Source organism: Apteryx mantelli, chromosome 2 (genome assembly GCF_036417845.1).
Source record: "Apteryx mantelli isolate bAptMan1 chromosome 2, bAptMan1.hap1, whole genome shotgun sequence".
In the NCBI taxonomy this organism is placed as follows: domain Eukaryota; kingdom Metazoa; phylum Chordata; class Aves; order Apterygiformes; family Apterygidae; genus Apteryx; species Apteryx mantelli.
The window spans coordinates 19,792,709-19,820,278 of record NC_089979.1 but is presented as its reverse complement, the minus strand read 5'-3'; the positions used below and the strand labels follow the sequence as shown (position 1 = coordinate 19,820,278).

Genomic DNA, 27,570 nt, shown 5'->3' with positions numbered 1-27,570 from the left:
TTAAATCTTGGTCTGCATAATTTTTAAATATTCCTATTAAACCTTGCCTACATGAAAATTCTTTGGAAAAATCGCGAGATATCAAAAGTCTCTTAAAATAATATACCAGCTGCAAAGAGTCTACACAGACAGAGAAGACTTGAGAATAGGGATGCTCTTGGGCACACAGCTGAGCAAGGAATATACCACCAGCAAATCTTACAAATTCAAAACTTGTTTCATATACTTGCACCAAGAGAAGACAAAACTGCCCCAAAATAGATGGCTATCCAGCTTACAGCAAAGCTATAAATCTGATATACTTCTGGCAGCCAATTAGCATGTGACACCAGTCAAGAATGTAATCATGAACAGAAAACTAGTGGACTGATTGGAAGCTGGTGTTTCTGATGGATAAAACATTGTAAACAAAGCCTATCCTACTCAAACATCATCCCACAGACTCTAACAGAATAATTCCTTTAAGAATTCTTTTCCAAAGAACCAGAACTGTCTATAACTGACAGGCGAGGATATATCAAGCTTCCCTTGCTTTTCCTCACCAGCATCACTCAGTTCACCATTATATATATATTTTTTATAACAAAGAAGTTACTCTATATAGCAAATTCAGTGTTTATCAACATACTACAATTACCACATTCACTGCAAAATAAATGCCCTTGACATTTCAAAAACCCAGAATGTGTTACCACAGATTTTTCAACATACTGTTTATATTCTGTTTTTCTCATTTCGTACTAAGCCATCTTAATGTTTCAAAACAGGAATCAATGCTCTGTTAATCAATAGTTATGAAATCATACCATGACTACAATTCAGAAAACAGAAGTATTAAGTATAACTGTATATTAAGTAATTTCACCACAACATAAAACACCAACCATAATTATGAAGGGAACTTTGATTTTTTTTTTTTTTAATCCTGCCAGCAGTCAAGAAAATTTAGAATAATTAATCCAGCAAAGTGTTTCACATTAACTCAGTTAGCAGTAACACACCATGCAGCTGGCAGCTCACTCTGAAGTTTTGGGAACAAGTGCCATGAGACAGCACTTCAGAGGTTGGTATAGAAGACAGGTCAGCTGCATCACTGGTCCAAGAAGATTTTACCTAAACTTCTTGCATCTTCAAGGAGGGTTTGGAGGTGGGGGGAGAATGCTTAATGAAACCTGCACTCTTATCCAGGCATAATTCCCACTGATGGCATTTCCTGCGGCTTTCTAGTCAACCCCTTGAATTCCTGCTGGCATTTGGCTCACACAGGAGACTTGTAACTCTCATTCTTCCATCAGCTTCCAGACTTAGGTGACAAATATGAGATAAGGGCAGCAGACATTACCAAAAAGCCAGCGGCTCTGCTGGAGTTGCAGAAGAGGTCAAGTTCTCACCAGTTTACAGGCTCTTGCTTGAACGTATTTTTCCACCACCTAAAAGAGCGATTTTCCTCTAGATGCTTATTATTCTACGTAATTCAGTGCTAACTGTTCAGTTCCTAGCAGCATCTACTAAAATAGTTAGAAAACAATTTTAAATTTTCAAATGCTGCTGCAAGTAAATGCGTATGCAAAATGTGAGATGTTTATTATAATCCAAAGCATGTGGAGTTTTTGTCATCTTTACATATACACAAGATTTTCAGATCTTACCAATCCACTACAAATGGGTTTGATGAAAATGACCGAATTTTGTAACTTTTAAGAAAACTACCGGTGTTAAGAACAATGCATTACTGAAAGACAACTTGACTGTGACAGGCAATGCTTCAAAGAGATGTGGAAGTATCATACTGTAATAGTTCATAAACTGATTATTTTTAAACTGCCATTAAAACTCATATGCTATCAAATGGTAATTAAAGACATGAACTTCCGCTACTTCTCCCAAAGCTGAAGACACAGTAAGTTAAAGTGAGTATCTTGCAATGCAGGAAGACACGCAAAACATTTCTTGAATCAGAACATCTACCAGGCAAACATGAGCACCTTTAACAAGAATTTCTGTGTAGTCTTTTCTCCTATATGTTTTTGATCTTTCATACATCTCCCAACTATAAAATGAAGTGAGGTGAGTAGAAAGAAATTAACATAACTTAAAATACTGAACTTACACTCACTGAACTCATTTCAGTGAAGTGACACAACAAATGAGCAACAAGGTATCTGGAGGCTGGCAAAGCAATGGGAAGTAAAATCCGATCCTGATTACTTCTGTTCCATTAAAACTCTTAATGTATGGTTGAATTAGTTGTAGAGAGTTAAGGCAGACAAGTGAATACAAGATATCAGAGATGTACGTTTTTGCAGAATTATGAGCCACCTAGGCAGAATGAGACAGATATTTCAGTAGGCAAGAAACTACGCATTGCTTTAGTATGTTAAGCGCCAGACTCAAAACTAAAGAAATTCAAGCTTGAAACAAAGGGGGGGGAGTTTTTGTATGTTCTTTTAGAGATATAAATATGATTCATATAAAATAACTCCTCTTTCAGATGAGGACAAGAATGGCTACTGCCACTACTTTGGGGATTAAGCTACCTATGTAGGGAGTCAAATGGTGAAATCTCCACCCCCGGAGATAAACAAAAAGCAGCCAGGCAAGGCCTTGAGTAGCATAACATAGTATCAAGGGGGCCCTGCTTTGAGTGGTAGTGGGGTGCACAGGATTGAACCAGATGACCTCCAGAGGTCCCTCTCAACCTACAGTACTCTGATTTTACATTTATCTTGGCCTAGAGTACTTGTGGAGAGGGGGCACAGACTTCTAGATAAAATATTTCCAAACCAGAAACCACAAAGTGCTTTGGACCATCTAGTAGGTAATTCTATTTTTTCCTATTAAAGGGAGCCAACAGAGATGAGCTTAGTCAACTGGGTAAGCTACAAGCATCTACACAAGCACTTAAGTTTGGATCAGGAATGCAAATCTCTCAGTCGTCCCTGCTCTGCACACTGATCCATGTCAGGGAACAGTGACACTTATGGTGAAAACAGCATCAAAACTAGATTCTTCTATTGAACTAGAATATGTGCTGCAAGTGTATCTAAAGTGCTTTAACAGTAAGTGGTGCTCAGCCCCTGGGAGCAAACTTAACCTAGTCTGAAACAGAAGCCACAGAGGACTGTGGACGTCAGGTTCCCCAGCAACAACTGCTTCACTCTGCAGACGTACTCCTCTTGCGCCCATCATGGGGTGATGTAAACATGGCCCAGGAAGTTTTCCAACCCGCAAGAGGACTTTTGAAAACGAAGGAATACAAACTAGTTTCTCTGTACCTACATATTACCACTCTTACATAAGGGATCACAGGCTGTAAATTTCTTTATCCAAGTCGAAAAATTTTACTAGCTCAACTTTTTCAGGCAGAGGTGGGTTTTTTTGGTTAACTAAAAAAAAAAAAAAAAAGCTATACCAACAAACATATAGCTACATGACAGAAGTCACACACTTTTGTACAGCTTTCATACAGGTATTTTCTTCCTGCGCATTAACTTGGAGAACTTCCAAATTACAAAATTAAAACAGAGGGCAAAAAGGGATGTAAGAATTGTTTTTTTTACCTTGTTAAGATTTACACGGAGGCAAAGTTTTAACCTAACCCCCCCCTGAAGTTATCAAGTAACAATACAACTGCCTTTTTAGTGAAACAAAGATATGTGTACAAGGAAAAAACTCTAAAACACTGTCAGACCTTTGAGACAGAAGATGCCTTATTTTGGCAGTTGCAGCAACTAGATTCCATGTTAGGGTCCCCTTCGAGGCTACCCTGAAGCAGCCAGCACCCCTTGAAGCGCTTGGATGCGCACAAGGCAGGAGACACTTGGCTGGTAGAGCAGCACGTGCTGCTGGAAAAGCATTCTCTGTTCTCTCAGAGGAATTACACTGAAGTTTCCTCCTGATTGCAATTATGTTACAAAAAACAGTATTCTCCTATCATACTCAAATCATACACCTAATATTTTCAAGAGAGAAGTCATAGCTTAGCTCCCAAACACACATTTACCAGCTCGAGTAACAGTGACCCACTTAAGATTCATATATTGACACCACTAATCCTAAAGATTAGGAGCATGAAAAAGCTGTCTTCGGTTTCTCATCATTTTTAGAGATACCCACTACAAATTGGTATCCAATAAAAGGAATTATAATGAAATAATCTGATTAATACTTAAAGAATATAGTCTCTATCCTTTCAAGTTAATCTTCATGGTGATTTCAAAAGCTTTTCTTTGAAATATTTTGGTTCCTTTGTTTTGTAAGGAGATTCACTTATTTGGTTCATGCTAGAACAATGTTATTTAGGTTTTTCCTTTGCTTAAAATGAAAGCTTGCTGAATTCCATGCATCTTCATGTATAAACAAACTTATTTTGCACTGTCCGCAGAAGGAAAAGATACAGAAAAGAAGAATGAAGCATACTCAGCTCTTCTATTAAATACAGGCATTTCATGCTAACCAAATCACATTCTGAACCAATTTAATCTATTACTCCCTATTAAGCATATTTCAAACATTAAATTAATTGCAGGGTGATTTGGATTGTATAAATTAAAAAATTACAACTGATAAAGCAACTATGTCCTTGGAAAAATGTCAGCTGCCTAACAGATGCAAGTAGTTAAAAAAAATTAAATGAGCCATCTATTTTCTACTTAACATAAGGAATAGCAGATTTCCCACTAATTGTTTTCAAATTTGTTCTGAATACTTAAACAGTACTTATCAAGCACTGTGGTACAACCAACTAGTTTTCAACTCCAGGAAGAGCAGTGGAAATCACTTGTGGATAGACAAATGCAAGAACTGCACCTCAGTCAAACTTCTAATTAGAAGCATTTTAAGTGGCCAATTTTTTCAAAAACAAGTCTGAAATGCACTAAGAAATACTTATGGTCTTATTTATTAAGCCCCAATCTAATGATTGTCAGAATTTCTGCAGAAATTTAAGGTTTATGCCATCATTTAAAACACAACAACCTACCGAAAAGAATCTCATCACTGATAATTGATTGAGCATGCAGTTACCTGGAGTGGTACATGATAGAAATGTCCATGCCCAACTCCGAAATAAATGTCTCAACTGGAAGTTTATCACTTTCCTCAGAACACACCACAGTGTTTATGAAATAGAGACACTACTACCTATATTTATGAATCACTTGGCCATAACAAGGAGAGACAACAGTAACTACAATATTTTTTTTACCCTACTGAAGTTGAAATACCATATTTGTGACATTTTGCTTTTTGAAATAAGATGAAACAAATAGTATGAGCATTAAAATAAGTAACAAATGCTAAATGAATTACAACATCTACCTAGGGCCTTGTTAAATAAAGCTTCCTATTTTTGCTATAATTAATCATTTTCATATTAGCTAAAATTTATCAGTATCTTTTAATAGAAAGACTTGAAGAATACTTAAGATGCATCCTCCAGAATCTCTGCTCATTGCTTCTCTGCTCTGGTTCAGATCAGATGTATTAGAATGACATCTAGCCTGCAGTTAAACAACAATCCCCCTGCCCAAATCCCCCCTTAAACTTCAAGTTTTGTTAAAATCTTGTACCTGAAGATATGCAGTATTCACAATATTAAGAATTATTTACAGGAAAGGTAGGTCACTCCATATTTTTTTTTTTATATTTTATATTTTTTGTTTTATATTACCCAAGAACACATTCTTAAGAGAGCTTTAACAACATATTTCTTTTTCAGAATACTTGCTCAAAACCCTTTTATCCCTAAATTTGCAGTACTTTAATACTGTGTGTAAAAGCACTTTAAGCAATCTCCTTTAAAAAAATGAACCTAAGTATGGAAAATTTTGTTCATGGCTCTAGTTCAGTTTAACATCATTAGCATGCTTAAAAAACAACACATTACAGCTAATTAAAATCCTCCAACCAACAAACTGGTCATCTTTCACAGACTTCTGTATTGAACTTCTCACTATTGGGTATTTCAAGCCTTCACTATGTGATATACTTGAAAGACTAATCTCTAAAAATGAACCACAAGGAATGGAATATTAAGGACAGCAATTACCTGATATAAAGGATAAAGTATTATTTCCCAAATGCATTTGAAGGCAAGTGTGTCACATAGTAAACAGAGATTAAGAGTAATAAAATTAAAAATTTTGACCTCTCTTCTACTATAATCACATAAGAGTGATTTTTTCCATGAACTCAAACTCATTAAGATAATCTTCTAGCATGACATTTTCTTTTGAAATCAAGCAGCTTTAAGTTGCTTCCTTGAATAACCAGACGCATGTATTTGCTCTGGATACAAGCAGGTAACAAAACTGCATTGAACTTGATTGATTTACCAGTTTAGGTTTCTGCTGTCTCAAGGATCTCTGAATTGTTCTTTACCACAGATATTTTTATACATTCAGAATTTTTCACTTTTTTTTTTTTTAAGGCAAAGTGGAGAGGGATCACAAGAATGCATAACACCTTCTTCCTACTTAATTTCCAGACAAGTGGTGTTGGAGCTGATCCATTTGAAAAGTCTGCTTCTACAAAATATATTTTGGGCAAGTGACAGATATCCTTGGTAATAAGAACATTCTAAATTTCCATTAGATCCAGTAGTGATCTAGTCACTCTTCAGTTTCACTGAAGAAGGCTGTACAACTCAACACTCCATAGTTTCTAATTTAGGGTGAGCTCATTTACTTTCTGGATTCCACAGACCAAAGGAACTAATCTTCCACTGACTGTAATGGAGACTACAGATACCTCACTCAGACACTAACTTTAGGTGTCTTAAGCTGCCATTGAACCCAACCTCTGCAGTAACTGTAAGTTATATTAGATGTTTCTCACCTTTCTACATAATTTAACAGCATGAGGAAGTTTTAGCTTGAAAACACTGTTAGGTTTTTTGGGTGCTTGGGGAGGGTGCATGTTTTAGGTTAAGCAAAAGAATTCAACTTTAAAACATGATTACTGTAATTGAAATATATCACATTAGTTCTATAAAACTGGAAGGACAACTGTCCATCTAGATTTTAATGATTTTCATTTCATCTGGTGACTGAATAGTTTACCACTGAAGTTTACACTGTTTGTCAAACTGTCATCCATGACCGATTTTTATAAAATGTTATATTAAAAGTGTTTTCTTACCCGATGCTGATACATTGATGGATGCGACAAAAAGTCTCAAATATAAAGAGACGAGCATTCTCAATAAAGTCCTCAAGGCATGCCACTAAGAAAAAATCATTCACAAGCACCTGCAAGCGTAAAGAGAGAGAGAACAACAAGAATAAGCATGGAAACAGTAATTCAGTTATAGATACCTTCATTAAGGTCAACGAGCAGTCCTTCTAAAAACCACTCTTAGAACATTCCAACATGTGGAGAAAAGTCTACCTATTTAAAAGAAAATTTCAGAGTAATTTGCTAAATTAAAACTGCATGACTATGCTAATAGGGTAACTGAGGACTGACCAAAGAGAGCAAGGCCCAGAGCTCTCATATTCAATTGAAGGTCCCCCCAACATGCAGAATTTAGCTCCCCTCCTCACACTGTAAGTTTCTTCTCTCATTCAGCAATTTGATCAGGTAAGGTAGGTTGTTCTCCTTACCATACAGATCAGCTTACTTAGTGCAAGCATGTCTACAAAGTTCAGATTACATGATCACTGACCTTATGCAGTTAAGAGAATTAATTACTCTTTCATTTAGATCTACCCCATTAGGTGACTAATACTAATGAAAAGGGAGCCAAAGCAGAAGCTGTAAAAATCTGCACTAGTGTTCAGCTATTAGAAATACTAAACTTTCACACTTATCTAGTCAACAGAAGTGTCAGGTATCTTTAACTGCTCACAGTAGATTAGACTAAAAAGCTTCCAAGAATACATATTTAGTTATCCTAATATGTTATTTCACATTACTTTTTAACATTGCAATTCCAGAGTGCAATACATTATGCATCTTTTGGAACAAAAAAGGTAAATCCAAGCTTTTTTTCCACTCCAGACTTTGGAAACACTAATTGAAAAGCTGAAGTTCACCGAGATGTATGATTATCTATTCACTTTTTGTTCTAGGAGCTGATTATATCTAATTTTAACACTATACTCTTACCAGTAAGTCTTGTTTTAACTTTACAAAATAAATTGTTAGAAATAATGCTAGTTAACTTTCATAGGCAAAACAGTGACAGTAGAATAAAGCAGTGCTTCAACCAAATTAGCTGGCCAATGTTAATTTTAGAGATCTTTGCACAAAGCAAAACTTACATGTTACAGAAAACTTACTGTTTCACACTCCCTCAGTTTCTTCTGTGCGCCATCAAAATCGAAATTAACATACAAGCACTCCACAAACTCTGTGATGGGATCTCGGTATGTGTAGGACTCCTGTCAAAACCAGTTAGCCAACAATGTGAGAAATCCAAAAGCGCTCAAAGAGACTGTTTCTTTAAAGTTCACATTGCTTGAGTGTTTCTTATATTTCTCAAACAGCAATATTTAAAACTGGAAACAAGTCTCTATATCACAAATAAAATATTGTTAAATTAGGTTTGCTAATTCCTCTTACTACTACAGCATAAGTGTACTTTTTAAATAGTCTGGTGAAACTACACTTTTTGTTGTTTAAGCTTCAGTAATTTAGTGCTGCAGTCTTCAGGTTAGAGAAGTGTCCGTGACTAGAACTGCTTTTGCATCAAAACCCCCAGTTTCTTGAAATATGATAGAACAGATATTCTTCCCAAATTCTGATTTTACAAGTTAGTCCAACACTTTGTACTTGATGATGATGATCATTCAATTTACAAGGATGACACATGGCTAATAAAAAAATGTTACTTTCTAAAAATAAAATACTTGAATTTATTTTGACATTACAGGAGTTACCCAACTTTCTTAATTACAAGACAGGAACAACACTACATATGCATACATCATGTAAATCAAAACTTAACTATGACATTGTCTAAGATGTATTGAAATCACATTTTCAGATGTTTAACACAATATCCATCAGGGCTGTTTTAGTATACAATAAGACTAGCAGATTAAGGGAATTGCTAAAAAGAGATATTTTTTGTCAGATCGAAGTTACTTTTCCTTTGCAGACTATATATACACACTATCATTAAATTTACAATTCATTTTTATAAGTCACATTTTATACATCAGAACTGTACTTGTTAATTATACCTATGACATATAGCACTCTAGGATCCCACTTTTAATCCGAGATGAACATATAACTGCTTACCTATCGGTTCAATACTTCTATAACATTAGTGTCTTTTACCAAATAGAGGATGGACCGACTTGCCTTTTAACATCAGTCTACCATACAACATTTGACAAATCACTTCATTCTGTTTCATTTTTCTTGTATGTAAACAAGTTGCTAGTTATCCTGTCTGAACTGCTTTCAATTCTAAGAGATCCCTACTGCTTCACAATTTAGTGTAAGGAACAACACAAAATAAAGAGCACTAAGAAATAAATCTGTTAATAGATATTTTAATACCAAAGCTAACAGAATTAATATTATGAAAAGTAACATCCCAGTGACTCCTTTTAATTCATACCAAATGTATAAGTTGAAGTGAAAGCAAAGTAATGCTATTAAATGCTGTCTTACTTCAAATATCAGAACTTTCTATTAAAATTCAATGCTAAATCAAATTTTAGAATAGATATGGGCTTAAGACAAGAGACAGGGCTTAACACTTAAACTGTTCGTAACTACTTATTGTTTTGTGAACACCAATGCTTAAAACCATATGAAGAGATGCTTAAAATTTGATTCTTCTTAAGATCACACTGTGCATGGTAATTACATCAGTACTAACAGTGGATACAATTGATTGCTAGCCTGTAGTAACCATATTGTCATGCATATATCATAGTTTACTGTTACTCACAATATATGTTATTATTACTGGAAGTGTTTGAAGCACGATGGCTTGCATACATGTTGCATGCTGATTTCAGGTGAAATCTTTGCTATAACACCCTCCCTCCCCCTGCCCCGGCTTGCTACCAAGCACCTCGAATCTACTATTTCTGCACCTGTTTACAACCTGGTATAGCTGTAACAACAGAAGCATTTTCAAGAAAATACATGCCAACTGGAACATACAACAAAGCACACAGTTCAATGGTTTTAAAATGCAAACAAGAGCTCCTAGTCATACAGCAATTCCTTTTAAGGATGCCTGAGAGAGAAGGCTTAGATCCAAAGCCACTTCACATATCTTGCTGAATTTTCTGTGTTTAATAATACAAAGAAAAGGAAAATGGAGTGCATATTCCATTTTACCCATTCCTTTTTAAAAGGTAAGGAGAAAATTTTATTCTGCCCTCCCACTAAATGATACTACATTTTACTTTATAATGAAAAATGAGCTAAATGAGAGAAAAGGAACACCAGAACATGCAAAAGTAATCCCAAAACATTTTCAGAAGAAAGTTGTTATAGCCTCTGTAAAAGTAAAACAGAGCCTATTAGAGAATGTTTTAGTCCTTACCTGCTGAATAACCTTGACTAAATCTTTCAATACTTGTCTACGTTTTCGAACATCCTTATTTGTTATGACTGCGGTAGTCAGGTATCGCAGGATATGTGGGCACATTGTCTGAATTGCATTGAGATACCTGAATAGAATAATCCAGACAAAGCTCAGATGATGCAGTTTTGCATCCAAATAGTAATCAAGACACATCAAGGCTTATACATTTTTTATGTAACACAATACAGGTTATGACTGCCCATTTACTCAAATATTCAAGGATGATTTGTTAACCTAAACCAGATTATGGGAACCTTGGTGCTTGGAAATTGACATCTGACCATGGCCGGGAGGAAGGAAGGGTGCAGTGCTACAACAGGGAGGAAAAACAAACCAAAACAAAAATCCCCACAGTCTATATGCTAAATCCAGGTCACCATTGCTGTCAGCTACACTGATTTCATGGGAGGGGAGGGAGTGAATATGTGTGTGTTTGAGAACAAAAATGACTTCCTCTGGCATGACCATACAAGGCTGCAACTTTCCAGTTCAATTGTCTAATGAACTAACCCATATTTATAAGTGAGAAGTATTATTTTCAGAAAAAATATGAAACAAAAAGGCAAAAAACCCCAGAAGTTACAAATCTACTGGGTTTATCGTGTAAAAATTCAGCCAGTTTTCTTTAGTACTCTATTTAATAGTCACCTGTCATGTAGTATGAAAAAAAAAAAACCCAAAACTTAATATACTACTGATAATTTCTCAGAGTTAACTTGTTCCAGACTCCTAGATCTGCATATAAGAAGTCGCTCCTCTCAAATAGCTGTAATGTTCCATTGCTCCTCATTCAATTTTCAATGCTATTCTTCTGAGATGTTCCTCAAGAATCCTTTTAAATAGGTTCTGCAATATCAAAATAGCATCTAGTGGACAATACCTTCCCCTACAGCCCTAAAAGGTGTGGTAGGAATTGGTAATCTGGCACAAGCAGTTGTTATCCTGTCTCTCTGAGCACCAGAAAAAAAAGGGCTAGTTCATTCTGCTTCACAGCCTGGATCCTTGAGGGGAAGCACAAGTATGAAGAAAAGCAGATCATACATCTAAACTCAAAAAACCCCCAAAAAACAAAACAAAACAAAACCCTTGGAAAAAAATTTAACTGTTAATAGCATTAGGATTTCTGAAGCATCTTCAGGCTTTGAGCTGAAAACACTGGACCTGGATGATGGAACCAAGTACACCACCACCAAGTCTGCAGATGACAGAACTGGGAGCAGTGGCTGATACACCAGAGGACTGTGCTGCCATTCAGAGGAACCTCAACAGGCTGGAAAGCTGGGCAGAGAAGAACCTCATGAAGTTCAACAAAGGCAAATGCAGGGTCCTGCACCCAGGGAGGAATAACCCCATGCACCAGTACAGGCTGGGGGCCAATCAGCTGGAGAGCAGCTTTGCAGAGAAGGCCCTGGTGGACAACAAGCTGACCACGAGCCAACAATGTACCCTTGCAGCAAAGGCGACCAACGGTATCCTGCACTGTGTTAGGCAGAGCATTGCCAGCAGGTCGAGGGAGGTGATCCTTCCCCTCTAACTCAGCACTCGTGAGACACACCTGGAGTGCTGTGTCCAGTGCTGGGCTCCCCAGTACAAGAGAGACACGGAGCTACTGGACCAAGTCCAGCAAAGGGCTAAGATGATGAAGGGACTGGAGCATCTCTTATGAGGAGAGGCTGAGAGAGCTGGGACTGTTTGGCCTGGAAAAGGGAAGGCTCAGGGGGGATCTTATCAATGTGTATAAATATGTGATGGGGGAGAGGTAAAGAAGACAGAGCCAGACTCTTCTCAGTGGCACCCAGTGACAGAACAAGAGGCAACGGGCACAAACTGAAACACTTCTTTCCTGTAAGGGTGGCTGAGCACTGGAACAGGTTGTCAGAGAGGTTGTAGAGTCTCCATCCTTGGAGATATTAAAAACCTGACTGGACACAGTCCTGAGCAACCTGCTCTCTAGCTGACTCCACTTGAGAAGGGTGGTTGAACTAAATGATCTCAACAGGTGCCTTCCAACCCCAACTATTCTGTGATAAGCTTGCATATTCATCTTCTACCTTCATTTTGTTTCAAAAAAACCCCAGCAACACAACACAGCACAACACAACTTACTGTGGCTGATAGAGAAAAAGGTCAATGATGTTGTCTCTCCCTTTAGGGTGGTTGAAAAACACAAATAAAGACCAGTGGATAAGCCATGTTCTTTGCTGAAGAGACTGCAGTGGAGAGCTGACAGACTAAAAGAAAAACATAACACTGATTTAAACCATGGTACCAAAAACAAAAAAAGCACACCACACACCCACCACACAGAAAATAGTTCATATAAACACTAATGCATAGAAACCTACAGTTGTTCAGCAATTTGTGATTTTCCACTGACTCTCTCTGGTTGCTGTCATTCTCAGGCCGAGTTTAACCTCCAGCTTTTTAACTTGTCAGCTGCTAAAGATAAATCTCCCAGAAGTTACAACCTAAGATACCAATTTTTCCAATATTATATTCCAAATTGTTTGCCCAAATTTGTATTCTGTTTTGGCAACCGTATTTTACTTTTCCAGAGATGACCAGGCTATCATATATAATTATTTCCCTTCTTAATCCTGAACTTTGTTTCAGCTCTTCCCCTCTTCTGATGTGCTTTGAGGAACTAAACTAGTTTCTCTAGCTTTTTACTTTTTTTCTCTTCTCTAAAGCCTAACAAGAGTATTTTGTCATGCAAAGCACATCTCAGACAGTGATGAAACACCACAATCACTTTCAGCCAGAAAATAAGAAGGTAATTATTTTCATTTAAACTGTTACGATACAAATAGAGTTTCAGCCTAAAGCACACAGACTTGCTCCAAATTTCAGCACCACTTCAAATAAAGGTTATAAAGCAACAGGCTGTGTCCATTCATTCTCAACAAAGTAATAATCACTCACAGGAGCATGACAACTAAGTATGATTTTGTCCTAAAAATCCTTTGAGTCTAGTGAAGTAGCCAAAGCTCATAGTGTTACTATAACCACATAGGTTCATAAAGCTCAGAAAGAAAAAAAAAGAAAAAAAATCAGAAAAGAAAGTCTGTTAGCATTAATTACCTGTCACCAACATAAAAAAAATTTGAGGCAGGGAGGCAAACCAGCTCCCCGCACCCTCAAGATTTTAATTTAGGACAGTAAAGCTCTCCTAAACTATTTCAGATATGGCCACTGAAGTCCCACGAGCAGACAATAAAACTATAAGGCTGAGTTCCTCAATATCTTAAGTAGCTCTAAATTAGAACTTGCAGACCCACACTTTCCCTTCATTTTCCTGGTGCTTGTCTGAACCTAGGAGGAGCTGGTGAGGAAGCTGAATTGGGTGAAAACTCATTGTTTTCCCCTGTCTCCTTGGGGATGGAGTGATACCACAACAAGGTCTGGTTCTTGCAAGAAACCTCTGCAAGTCACCAGCCCCCTAATATAAGCAGAAAAGCAACCAAGACAGCTTTCTAAGTTAAGCTTAGTAAGTTAACTTAGTAAAGATACTTTACTAAGTTAAAACAGCACAAGAAAGAGCAAGATAATTACTAGAGCCAGCAGAAGGAGAGAAGAGAGCAAGGAAACATTTATCCTCTAGACAAGCTCAGCTGCTTCTAAACTACACCCTTCAGAATGGTTTAAACTGTTGCAAAATAAAACCTGTATGTCCTCTGTCACAGCACTGATTAACTGTAAGCTACTGAAAGCTCCACTGAAAATATATTCACTAACAATTCCCAGTCATTTTCACACAATGATACCTTGCTCTCAAACTTACTCTTGACGGAAGTTCATTTTTACAGAGATTTCCAATAAACAAAAAATACAACTGTATTTCAAACAAGATAAAGGGAAGCATATCATTTGAAAGATGAAAGATTTCAATATTTCTTCACCATTACTTCTTAAGCATCCTTCTACTCTCCCACTACTCTCCCACTAACCTTTAAGAAATACATGAGTCTGTTAGTACAAGAGTGTGGTAAACTCCTAAGAGACTGGAAGTGCTTCATAAAGACAACCGCACTAGGCCCTCTAACTTCTTATCTTACCAAGATGATCAAGCTTTTTACTTACATTATTATCTATTGTCTCCTTTAATCTTGTGAGATCTTCCATGGCTGCATCCCAGTTCTGCATCAAAATTTCAGATGCCAGCTTTCCCCACAGAGAACTCAAAGCATTTCTATCTGTCGCTGGAACCTGTTTTCAGCAACAACAGCAAAGTCACATATTTTTTTTTCATTAAAAAAAAAGTATTTTCTGGCACTACTTTTAACTTTACAACATGCCAGACTTGCATGGCTCTACCTTTCCAAATGATGTACTTTTAATAAAAAATAAAAAATAAAAAATAAATCAATTTAGACACAAAAGGGCAAGCACCATTAAAATTAGAAAATCTTGTCCCAAGCAAGACAAAGTTCCACACATACTGCAGATTCCTAAATTAAACAACAGAAAAGAACGAAATGGCTGAGCACCAGATGACACTTTTGTTCCAGATTTCTGAAACCACGTATGAATGCCTGTGAACTATTAATAGACACTTCTTATAAAGCAGGTTCCCCAAAAATCTGGTGACAGTAAGTAACCACATCACACAGGATAATGCTCAAAGTTCTTTCTGCTAAGGCTGTGACTAAAGCAGACTTCTTACAGGAGCGTCCTGTAAAACTACAACTTTGTAGTCATGAATTCCATTTCCTGGAATGGTAGTTGTAAGGTCAAACAATGTTAGTTTTATACAGGAACGAATTACACTAGGTCATTCAGAGTGTCAAATTCTATTGTAACTGTGATCTGAGAATAGTTCTTTTCATAGATTATGTTTCATCACACAACTTTAACAAATCTTCTCCCATCAGAAGTAGTAACAGAAGTCTTATACCAAGCTACAAGGACCAAAACCAGTACTTCACTTTTAGAAATTAATTTTATTTGACATATAAGAACATTATGCTAAGCTAGAATTAAAGCACAAAGAATTAAGGACAGCTACCCACAGGCCTAGAGAACAGAATTTTAGTTTCTTTCTCAGAATGTGAAATGTACATATAACACAAAGTCATATAGAAGAACACAGCTTTATCATCAATATTTAGACCAAGAATTCAATTCATTTCTACTTACAACACTAGTCCAAAAATTAATGATTCTCTTCACATTTCTCTTTCTTTAGTCAACTAGAGAAGAACTACTGTGCTTTACTTCAGCAGCATTTCACGAGATTTAGGATATTTTTAGATGGAACTAGGAAGTAGATAGCATGAAACAAAACCCTCGAAATGCAAATCACTATAGATTTTCAGCAATCATTTCACATATCTTCAAGATATAGGGTTTAGAAGTCATTACCTTCCAGAAAACCAAGGTGCCTATTTAGCAGGGAATTTTATTTAAGGAGGTTGATGTGCAGTACACTGCTTCCAAATCATGTCATTACAGTTAGCTATTCACAATAACTGCCTTCAGATACTGCAGCTGTTCTAGCTACAGTATCTGGATTTTCAAGCAGTTACCTTAAATTTCCATTTGTTCGTAAAATGGCACATTCACCGACCACTGACAATAAATTTACTGTGCTGAGATTCTTAGAAGACACTAAATCTTCATTCTCAAAATTCACTCCCACCATTAACAATGATATGAATTACAACAACATGAAAAGAGCTGGTTAAGAGACCACGGATCTGGTTCTACAGTTCTCATTTAAGCTGTTTACATTTCCCAGTTAGATGACTTTTAGTCTTAAATACTTCACAAAATTCAAGAGAAGACAGATGAGAGTTCAGATAAGGCAGCAGTTCAACATTACTACCGGTTACCTTCAATCTACCTGCAAGTTTTTCTCTACTGTTGGTAATCCCTGCACACAAAAACAAGTACTCATTTTGCTGTTATTTTAAATATTTTTTCCAGGGTATGTTTCCCACTGTAAACAAGAAATATTCCATAATTAAATCTAACCACAAGACTTACAAGTTTAAAGAAGAGCTCTCAATTCAGCATAAAAATAACAGAATTGCTGGACAACAGCCAGTGACAATTATTAATTATAAATCTGAAAAGCTTTTCAAGACTTCCTTGGTGCAAAGTAATTGTCTCAAAAAAGCTCATAAGTATTGTATTTTACTACAGGTAACTAAAATGGTCTAAATATTTCATGAAAAGCACTTACCAAAACTCTAAAAAAGTAGAGGTATTCTGCAGCTCCTGAGTAGTTACCACATTCATACTGGAATTTTGCATACCTGTAGAGCGTATCTAGGTACTCCTGCCTAAACTGAAAAGGAACACAAAAAAGGTTTTCTTCACTAAGAGAGGAAAAAAAAAAAGTTGCTACAGGCTGTTACAGGAGCATTTTTTAACAGTAAAGATTTATTACAGACATGTAAGCAATCTTTAAAAACACTTCAAATTTGATATATGTTATAAACAGGAAAGACAGAAAAGAAAACCATTTTACTCTTAAGCTGTGCCATTGAATTAGTAATCATACTAATACTTGGAAAAAAAAAAGGTGAAATTCTGCATTATGAAATTAAGCAAATTTTTTAGTTGCAAGTATACTAACATTAAGCTCCAACTTCATTTTTAAGACATGCACGTTCAAAGGCATTCAAATAAAATACTTGAGCACTAGGAATTCTACCTATTAGCTACATTCAAACTAGATAGGCCAGAATGTCAGTACCCAATTCTGCGGAACTGTTGGTTGTGGGGGAGTTTGGATGGAGGTGTTTAGAACCGCGTTCAAACAGATTAAATAATTAATACTTACACCATGCTTCTCAGCCAAATAGTCAAACAGCATTCGACCGTCCCTACAATAAAAAAGATAAAAACAGCTGTTTTTACAAAACAAACTGATTGCCACCATTTACTATGCAACACAACCTTGAGTTGTCCAAACAAAAATTATCTTGCCAAATAGCAAATAAATTGAAAGAAAAGATATTTTTCTGCTTGCTGTGTATACGCAATTACAGAAATAATGAACCCAAGTGTCATGAAATTAATAAAAAGTTTCAAAATCTGCTAAAATTAATATAATTAAAGAGTGGTGTCTGCAACAATAGCCAGAATTAAGAAAGAGCGGGGGCAGTGGAGGGAGGGTTAAATTTGACAGTATTCTTAACATTTTGACTATGAAAGCTAAGTTCTGATTTAGAGCTCTTCCCACTCTCACATTCTAATTCCACGGCAATTACTCAGGCCAAACAGTTTGAATTAGATAGCAGACAGGAAAATACCTGCCAAGACTAAAAAAGCCAAACAGAATTAGAAAGGAAATTTACCCCACTACTAACACTGGGATACACTGGTTAGCAAGCATCTCTCTACCACAGTAAATACCTGCAGAATACACAACTAAGAAAAATAAATCACCCCAGTAGGTTCTAAATCACTAGTTTACACATGCAATTACATTTAAGAAATTTCTTTATTCAAAGAGGACAATAAAAAGGCAACAGGTATTATCTTGATCAAAGGAAAGTTAAAGCCTCCAGTAGGCAAACTGAAGATAATCCACAATCAAGAAGCCATCGCTAAGAAAGAAGGCTTCATAACAGAAGCATTTCTAGGTTTAGAAAATAAGAGCTATCCAACACAAACCACTTGCAGAAGAATCTTGCCATAAGAGGGGGATATCCTAGATGGATGTCTCTATTACCTTACCAAACAAAAGAAAAAATGAAAACAAACTAGAAAAAGCTCTGTGAATACCATCTAGTCTTCTAGAAATCACCATACGTACAGGGTCAACAAATGCAATTCCACATGCAAGATAGTTCTCCTCTCAGTCCTCTCCCTGCTATTGCCATCAAGTAAAGAATCTGACATGTCAGCTTTTCGGTCATCCTGACTCAAAGTGAGCCATCAAGGGGCTACCCTCCATCCAAAGCTTAAAGCCAACTACATCATTAGACAGTAAAAGGAGATTCTTTTCCATGTCTAACAGCAAGCTGAAATTTTTGTGCAAGTCAGAAGTGTCATTCCATTTCTATAAACACCATTCTAGGAAGTGATGCATCACCAGGGCAAGCAAGCTGAATTTATTTATATAAATAGATCCATCTCCTTTAAAACACTCTGTAAGGTGTGTGTAACCATGCTACCTAACACTAATTGAGGCTTCAGGACTTTTATGTAATCTTTAAACTTATAGTGAGTGAACTACGTATTTGCTTTATGCACTTTTACTTCTGTAGAATGTTTCATTCAAGGAGTAAGACAACAGTAAAGCTTCTCGTACTTAAAGAAGCCTATGGAAATCCTGGAAAGGAAGACCTGGACAATTCAGAGAACTATCATGTTTGACAGAACATGTACCTGAGATTTAACTGAAGAAAAGTGTCAAACTATAAATTCCTCTTGAGACAAAGATGCAGTGAAAGTGCATGCAGAAGACACTTCCAGAGAGCATGGGGAAATCAACTGACTACAGAGCTAAAAGGTTGTTTAATTAGAAATTATGGTATATAGGTCAAGATTATACAGTGAAATGGCACATTGCCAAGGTAGCTAAGAATGACAGTCCTTAGGAATACTCTTGGAAGCAATAATCTCATGATTTTTTTCCAGTGGAACATACTTCAAGGGTGAGGGATATTGACTCTTCCTCTATAATTTTTAAAGTCTTAATGCCCTTCTCCAACAGCTGCATAGGAAAAAAAAAAAAAAGAAAAAGAAAAAAAGAGATTTTGGCTTATTCTTGAAAGAACCTCCACTTGCAAAATCTCTTTCACACATCATCTTCTACTATATCCCAATCAGACTTTGATCTTCTAAACAGCACTGTGATGAATCAAAAGTCATGAGCTAAAGGCCTGATAATATACATCTCTGAATTCGATACAAATAGGTCCAAATCACCAGCAGGTATTCACAAAAGTTAAAGAATCAAAAAGCTAGTATCTACTTATTTAAAGCACGTTCCTCAGGTCTAAGTAAATGATAGCTTTCAGCTCAACCTGATTCTCCCCCTTACCATAGAACTCCAACAATCTGGATTAGAAATTTTGTTAAACTAAAAAAAAACAACAGAAAAACCTTGTAAGCAGTAAAGCTTTCAGCTATTTTAAGAGTGAAATAGATATACCAGCTGTGAAACAAAACTTCTTGCATATGAAGATGAGCCTAGTGTTTCATAGCATTAGGCAGGTTATATTTCAGAATTTTTTTGAACATCATCTCTTGCTTCCAAACAGAGTGTTTATGCTCTGGAATCTGTACTACTGACCAACTTCTTTGAACCAAAGATCACATAACAGAATAATTCCTCCAAGAAACACTCATACTTGGAATTGCAACAAGATTTTTATGCAACAAAATTGTTTTTAAAAACTGGCTAGAGGCAATGCAAGAACTGAAGATCTCTATATATGAGTGAGAAGTTAAGTTAGGTCTGAAGAAAGACACAATAGCATCAGGGAATATCTTTTCTGAAATTTAAGATCGTCTCAGCTAATAACTTAGATGCAGTTAACTAACCTTCGCTTTCAAAGCTGTACTTTCAAAGGCTCCTGGCTTTGAATAACCACTCGGGTCACGGGCAAACATAAATCCTTTTCTTAATAGAAAGGATTAGGTGACATAAATATCCATGTAGAAGTCAGATGTAATGGTGGCTTACTTATACTGACAATGCTTTTTGCAGCAGAAGCTTAAGTATTTTCCATTGATTACAGAACAGAAAAAAGCTATTTTTTCCTGAAATGCTGAAAAACTGATGAATTTCATTATTTCCATTGAAATGTTGTTTCACATATGCACCAAGACTCAATGTGCTGTATGTCACCATTTCTGCATCAACTGCATTCTAGGTTAGATTATAACAAATTCTGCAAACCATGTGCAGAGTAGAGATAAAACGTGTACTGGTTATCTACATATGCCAAAAGGATGATCAGATTTGAGTAAATTTGAGGGGGAAGAGAAGGGGTGAAAAAAAAGGTGAGAGGGTGCATCGACTCTAGTCTAAACACTAGAATTTGAAAAACATTGGTACCTTCAGAGAGAACATCAGCTGAGGTAAAGTAGTCTAAATGATCTTTTAACACAAGTGACAGCCACCATCTTTGTAGCTTCGTAAGAGCTTGCCAACAATAAACCTAAATAAAGGATTCACCTTCAAACTCAAGTGGAGCCATGTATGCTCCTGGGATACATCTGATGTGGTACACACTATCTGAAATCTTCAAGCAGATGAGGCTGAATAACAAATCTATCTATTTAACTTTCCAGAGAACGTTTGACACATTTACAACAGTGATAACAAGCATTTCTAACGTAAAGACAAGCAGTAACTTAAACTAAATGAATATTTTTTCATCTCTCTGTTGAACTGGCACAACTACTTCTTCAACTACTACAGCCGAATCCTTTCCTAAGGGGACTGATGTAGGCTTAACCATATGAAACCCCTCACAGACCTTAGAATGTAAGGTTTAGACAGACTCATTCCACTTTAATTACTCTCACAAGCAAAGTGAGGAGAGATCACACATCTTCCTCAAACTGCAAAGCTAAGGTTTTGTGTGGCATATTTTAACAACATGAGCACCTATAGTATTAGACCCCAAATTCATGTTCAGTTTTGGCATCCTAAGTTCATAGCTGCAATAAGGAAAATTCCAGTTTTCTCACAAAGAGGGTGACCATGCACTGGAACAGCTTGCCCAGAGAGTCTATGAAATCTCCATCCTTGGAGATATTCCAAACTCAACCAGACAAAGCCCTGAGCAACCTGATGGGAGGTAGTCCTGCTTTGACTAGGGAGCTTGACCTCCTTCCCAGAGGTTCCTTAAGAACTAAATTATTCCATGATTCTAGAATTATCAAAGTCTCAGCCCAGAGGACTGACCCCCACCCCCCAAATCCTTAAAGCTCGACACTGTTCCTTAAAAAGGTTATTAGAAGCAGTACCTTTCATCAACAAGTTGGCCGGTTCAGAAGGGGGAGGCTGGGGTGGGAAGGAAAACGGGACACAGGGATAGACAGGACTCCTGAAAGAAACATGCCCTAGGAGGCTGAAAGGGTGCATATCCACCAGGCCTCCTAGAGTAAGGATGACAACATTCCATAATCCTCTGTCGAAGATAGAAAAGAGAGAGAAGACCTCCTAGAAAAGGGGATCTAAATTGTTTCATCCCCTATTCCCTCCAAAAATCATCCTTGGCTGCAATCTGACAGCACCTTATGACTAAATGAGTGTCATTTGTCCCCAGTTGATTCAGTTAAGTATTAAGAGGAAAGAGAAGCCTTATGTACTGCAGATAAAAGCACAGAAAAGAGTAAGTGGTGTGTGGCCATTTCAACCACATCACCACAGGCACTACTTAAATACTGGCTGGAAATAAAAATGCCTTTTTTTGCAGTGGCTACACAGAGAACATTCCTATCCTCACATCCAAGAGGTACCAATAAATCTTCTCAGGAAAGTTAATTTTAAGAATTACCTAGTGGACTGCATTTGCCTTGTAGTCTCTGGATCTTCAAACATCTTGACAATAGGTTCAGTTTCTGCCTGAAGCTGTTTCAGCTGTGCAACAACAGTAGTTCTCTTTTCACGCAAAGCTAAACAAAACAAACAAACAAAATTGACATAATGCTTAAAATTTTTAAAGGAGATCAACTGCAGTTATCTGATGCTGATAGCACAGTTCAACTCCATGTCTTCTCAATTCCCATCTAGCTTGTCTTCTCACCTCAGTCAAGTTACAAAAATAGAGGTATCCAACAACTCCTTAACTGAAAAAGTTTCTATCATTTGGTCCCTTTATCCACAGTGCAGTTCTAATCAAGCCACTAAAGAGCAGATAGCTACAGCAGAGTCACTAAAAGCCTGAAGATACCCCGTCTAATACAGGGGGAGGAATGGCCTTTTAGATAAGTTTTCTTATTCCAGATCAGCTTGGAAAGGTTAGAAAAAAAGCAAACATAATGGTATGATACTGCTAAGACCAATTTTCTTTTAACTGACAAGGTCCTAAAGCTCACATTTAGAATACTCACCTGAAAGTTGAGAGGAAGAAAAGAATTTATAGGCAGCTCAATCTGCAAAATTATGATTTGAAATATTGTGTGTGCCTAATTAGATCATTAAATCTTTTCTGGAAATCAGTAGGAATAGAACTTACATGTTTAGGACTATTTTACATCTGCTTTAGATTATTTTACACAGATCCAAACTTTTCCACCCAGTGCTACCACATGCAATAAAGCAAATACTTAAACAAAACTCTGAAAAGCCTAAGTGCTAAAATAACCAGAAAAGCAGCAGTTTGAAATTGGCTATGTGAGCAAAGAAATTTATGGGATCAGACAACCCAAGACCAAGTCCCAGTAGAGATCAGTATGCAGGAAAGGATGAAAGCACACCAGGACATTTAATGCCACAGTGAATCTATTTGACATTTCTTTTGTGATTATGACTATGCATGTATTTGTAAGTGAGGTCCAAAGTGGATGAACACCATAATGGTGACCCAGTCTAAATCTGAGAATGACTTGCCTGATAAGAAGTATTCCAGTAAGGAGAAATTATCTCCAACTTCAGAAGAATCTTGAGATTATAGAAAAGGAAGGGGAAGAAACGAAAGCAAAACCACTCAGTTAACTTACTAAGAGTACAAAAATGTTTTTCTGTGACATCTCCCAGCTCTAGGACTGTAAGTTGATCTTACAGAAGACAAGACAAAAGCAAGTATACATTACACACAGACATTACAAAGCATAGCAGCATAAGTCAACTTAGCTGTGACTAGTTACAACAGTAAGATTTAAAAACAAAGTTTAGTAGAAAATTGTAATGAAGCCAGCAAGTCTTCAGATAAAAATACCCTGTCCATACCATCTTGGTAAGTGTTGATGTACGAAATGACACATATCAGAAAGCTCTCACAGTAAGTGAAGACCTCTTTACAAAAAACTGCACAAGCAAACACCCTGAACTACTGATTCCATAATGTATTACTTCTGCTTAAGTTAATTTTATACTGTTGAACCATTGTTGCTAGTCTTACGCATCATCGCATATACATCCATAAACAACAATATCTATGCTAGGATCTCGAAAATTTGGTCAAAATGTTGGATTCAACACCCATAACTATCAGTTCTCCTCACATATTTCAGAAGGGACTAATTGCCAACTCTTCCACTTAAAAGAACCTGAACAGAATAAGATTCAGAGGCAGAAGAAGAATAGTTGGATTTTGTACCTGACTAGGCAACAGCATCCAAGCCTCTTCCTCCTAAGCTGCAGCTAAGATACTGTTGTCCCACTACAGTTTAGCAAAATATGAGGAACTCCATAGAATGAAAAAAAGATATGGGAAATGAGGTGGCGGGGGGAAAGTGGATATTCAAAAACCAGGGTTGGAGGGGTGGAACTCAAACACAACCAGAAAAACCAAAACCACATAGGATAGAAATTACAGGAAAAAAGGATGTTCTATTTCTCTGCTTTTCCCAAGTGGCATGTGGGAAAATAAAAATTACAGAAGTAACTACGAAAGCCCCCCCCCCCCCCCAAAAAAAACACACAAAAACAAAAAAACACACAGAGAGTACAAGAGGAGGTTAATTTTTCATATGCTACTATGATTTCATTTGGAGTTTCTTCCCCTAGAGGAAATAGTAATTTACCTGTTGACAAAAGTGAGTAACACATGCACTTTCACCTGCAACACTTACGTATTTCCTCAAAATCTAAAATATCAGCCACAAAACAGACAAATTAATGGAATTACTTATAACAGAAATCCACTCTTAATACAGTGTATACTTTAAAGAAAAAGTTATACTGACCCCAAAGTACTGTTCAATATTGTCTAATTTTACAGGTGAAAGATCAGATGCAACTCTATTAGGCTCTACCACTGAAGCGCTTAGAATGACCAAGACTGCACTGAAGTACTTCACATATCACTCAAAGTCTAAGTTTGTAAAAGACAAAAGTTCACACTTTTCAGAATTAGGGGAGACTACTTGTTTCAGTAACGCACACTTTTTTCTTAAGGTCAAAGTTACTAAACAGCATTCTAGTTTTCAAGGGCAACAGGCAAATTACTACTAGCTGTTTATTATCTTATATACAAAAGTTGTAAAATTTGCAATTATTTCACTTCTAAATGAGCAGCTTACCATGAGGAATTTCATCGGAATAAAGATTTTTGTACACATCCATAGCAAAATCCACCATGTTGGTATCGCTAAGAAGATCCAGTTTTCCTTGGAGTAGTTCTTTCTCATTGTATATCTAAAATCAAGAATTATTAACAGATTTCTTTGAATACAATAAAATGGTCTCCAATTAATGTAAGTATTTACCCTTATAGGACAAGTTATTTATAAATTTTGTCAAATTATTTAATTTTAAACATCAAATCTCACAGCTTTTCAGTGTTTCACAGTTTCTTTGTCATTTGCACAGTCAACATTCCCAATCTTGATATCAATTTTTTTCTATTTATGAATACCTACACTTCTAAAGATAATTAGAAGACAAATAGCATTCTAGATGACTTTTCCTAATGAAAGCCAATTAGTTACTTAATGGGCCAAAACAAATATTGATCCATGAAAAAAATCCATCATGAACATTTTGACCTGGTTTTGCAGTTCTGACCCCAGAACTTAAACAGATGCAACCCACAGGTGAAGTTCAGTAAATACTTTTCAAGAAAGAGCATGCTAAACAGTTTAGACTCACCAAATAATTTAAAGTGGATCTCAGGAAAGTTATTCGGGGTCAAACTTATCATTTAATTCTAACACAGATTAGTGTAAAATATGTTACTAGGTCTACAACATAAAAGCAAATTTAATATAGCTTGTGTAATTATTTGGTGTTCTTTTAAACTTGTTCAGTTATTTTTAAAAGTTCCTACCCCATAATTTAGCTATCAGTTGTATACTGCTGTTACATCTTCAGGATGTAGGTGGGGACCTAAACTTACGTATATCCCCAAACTACATCTGCATGGAGGCTGTATTACAATCCATTGCATCACAGTTACAGACATCTCGGATGGAAAATCCACAAGAGATTAATTCAGTTTTGAACACCATTTTGTTCAAGTGCAGCCTAGCAAAAATAACAAGGTTTAGTTAACTTCAACTGGGTTTAGTTAACTTCAACTGGGTTTAGTTAACTTCAACTGGGTTTAGTTAACTTCAACTGGGTTAACTCCAAAACACCAAAAATAATGCCCCTAAGACAACAGACATCAAGCAGAGCTATACGCAAGATACAAAGACATGGTAGGTTAAACTGTTTCACTGTATGCAGGCTTGATTCTGAAGCCTAAAATAATATTTATTTCAAAATTCAAGGCTTATAATTTTGTTTCCATTCATTTTAAAATGAAACAAGTAGATGCTTCAGACGAACTAAACTCTCATCAATTTTAACCGACGTATTTGCTTCGTTTTTTGAGTTCTCTTTAATTTTTATTAATATAATTAAATAGGAAAGACCAACAGGAGGACTTGCGCTGCAGTTAAGCGCAAACGCGGCAAGTCTGGCGATGACGGCAGCTTTCACTCGAGCCGGTTCGCACCGAGGCCTGCACTGACGCAAACCCCCGCACTGCCCCTGCGGCCCGCGGAGCAGCTTACAGGCACCAAGCCGCGGCGGCAGGGAGAGCTCCTCTCCTTCCCTCCCCAGGCCGGGGCGCGGAAGTGAACCGGGCCAAACGCAAGGAGGGGGGAAGAGGAACCCCCCGCTCCCGGGAGCCGCACCGCAGAGGAGCGGCCCCCCCGGCCCGCCGCCCTGCTCCTTCCCGGCGGGGAGGGCCCACGCGCCTCTTCCGCGCCGCCCCCCCCCCCACGCGGCGCCGCGGCTCCAGGACCGCCCCAAGCCCCCCCCACCGCGGGCAGCGAGCGCCGAGCGCCCCCGCAGGCCGGGCCCAGCCCGGGGGCGCCAGGCGCGGCAGGGCCTGGCCCCTCGGGGAGCCCCGGGCCCGCGAAGGGAACCGTTCGGCGGCACCGCCCGCCACTCCCCCGCGCCCCGCAGCGGTGGGGCCGGCTGCCCGGCTGCGGGATGGCCCCGTACCTCCTTGACGGAGAGGAACTCGAGCAGGGGGAAGACCAAGTGCCGGTCCAAGAAGTGCGCGATTCTGGTGGTCAAGTCGTACTCCGCCATCTTGGGACCGGGAGAGGAAAGGCGCGGGGCGGGACTCGGCCGCGGCGACGCGCCAGGCACGCGGCGGCGGCGGCAGTTGAGGGCCGTGCGCCTGCGCCCCGCCTGCGCGTGCGCCTGCGCAGGCTCGCCCTGCGGGGAGGGGGAGCAGCGGCGCGCGCCTGCGCGAGGCCTTTTCCCTGCCGTGCGCGGCCCTTGGGAGGGCGTGCGGTCTGGCTGTCTGGGGGGACCGTTACGGGGCTTCCGCGCGGGGCCTAAGGCCTCTCGTAGCGGCGTGAAAGGAGAAGCTGGGCTGAGTCTCGGGATCCTCCCAGCCTCCCTTGAGGCGGCTGCAGAGCCCGGCCGGGTGCGCGGCGCAGCGGGACTGGAGCGTTGTGGGGGTGGGGGCAGGGCCCTGCCCGAAGCTTGCCTCAGCCTGGACGGCAACGGTGGCCCGAGCCGTTACTAAGCGTTCAGAGTTTGCCTGTTGCGGTTGAGTCAGTTTGTCAGAAATTGAGTTCAGAGATGATTCAAATCCCTTTTTGGAAAGGGTGTGGAGTGGCCTTGAGATGTGGGCCCTGCCCCGCTGCTGTGTGCTCAGTGTGGAAACTTGACCTGGTTGAATCTGGGAAAGAGGAACAGGAAGGGGGCCTGAACTGGTTTTGGCCCCAAGAGAAACCTGTTAAATTTGACCATGGAGTTGTTAGTTGTGGGTGTGTGACTGATGAGATATGACAGGGAAGCTGGGGCTGTAGTGGACAACCGCTGCCAGAGTGGAACCCAAGGAAAGATGTGCTAGCGTTGCTGGGCTTAGCAACAGAAACATGGAATCACTAATACAGACCGTAGCTGGGGTATATATTTCTTGTAGTCAGCG

At 38.2% G+C, this 27,570-nt stretch overlaps 1 protein-coding gene across 1 annotated transcript in view; it reads right to left on the bottom strand.

Moving 5' to 3' along the window:
- Window positions 1-26,750, bottom strand: part of EIF3E (eukaryotic translation initiation factor 3 subunit E) — a 29,029-nt gene extending 2,279 nt beyond the window's left edge. The window contains exons 1-10 of the mRNA XM_067290241.1: window positions 26,628-26,750; window positions 24,716-24,830; window positions 22,027-22,144; window positions 17,346-17,388; window positions 16,743-16,847; window positions 14,639-14,764; window positions 12,665-12,789; window positions 10,517-10,643; window positions 8,283-8,384; window positions 7,141-7,250 (exon numbers count right to left, since the gene is read on the bottom strand). Of these exons, the coding sequence (XP_067146342.1) occupies window positions 7,141-7,250; window positions 8,283-8,384; window positions 10,517-10,643; window positions 12,665-12,789; window positions 14,639-14,764; window positions 16,743-16,847; window positions 17,346-17,388; window positions 22,027-22,144; window positions 24,716-24,830; window positions 26,628-26,717 (1,061 nt within the window). The 5' untranslated portion in view covers window positions 26,718-26,750. The remainder of the gene's footprint in view (window positions 1-7,140; window positions 7,251-8,282; window positions 8,385-10,516; window positions 10,644-12,664; window positions 12,790-14,638; window positions 14,765-16,742; window positions 16,848-17,345; window positions 17,389-22,026; window positions 22,145-24,715; window positions 24,831-26,627) is intronic.
- Window positions 26,751-27,570: the final 820 nt, after the last annotated feature.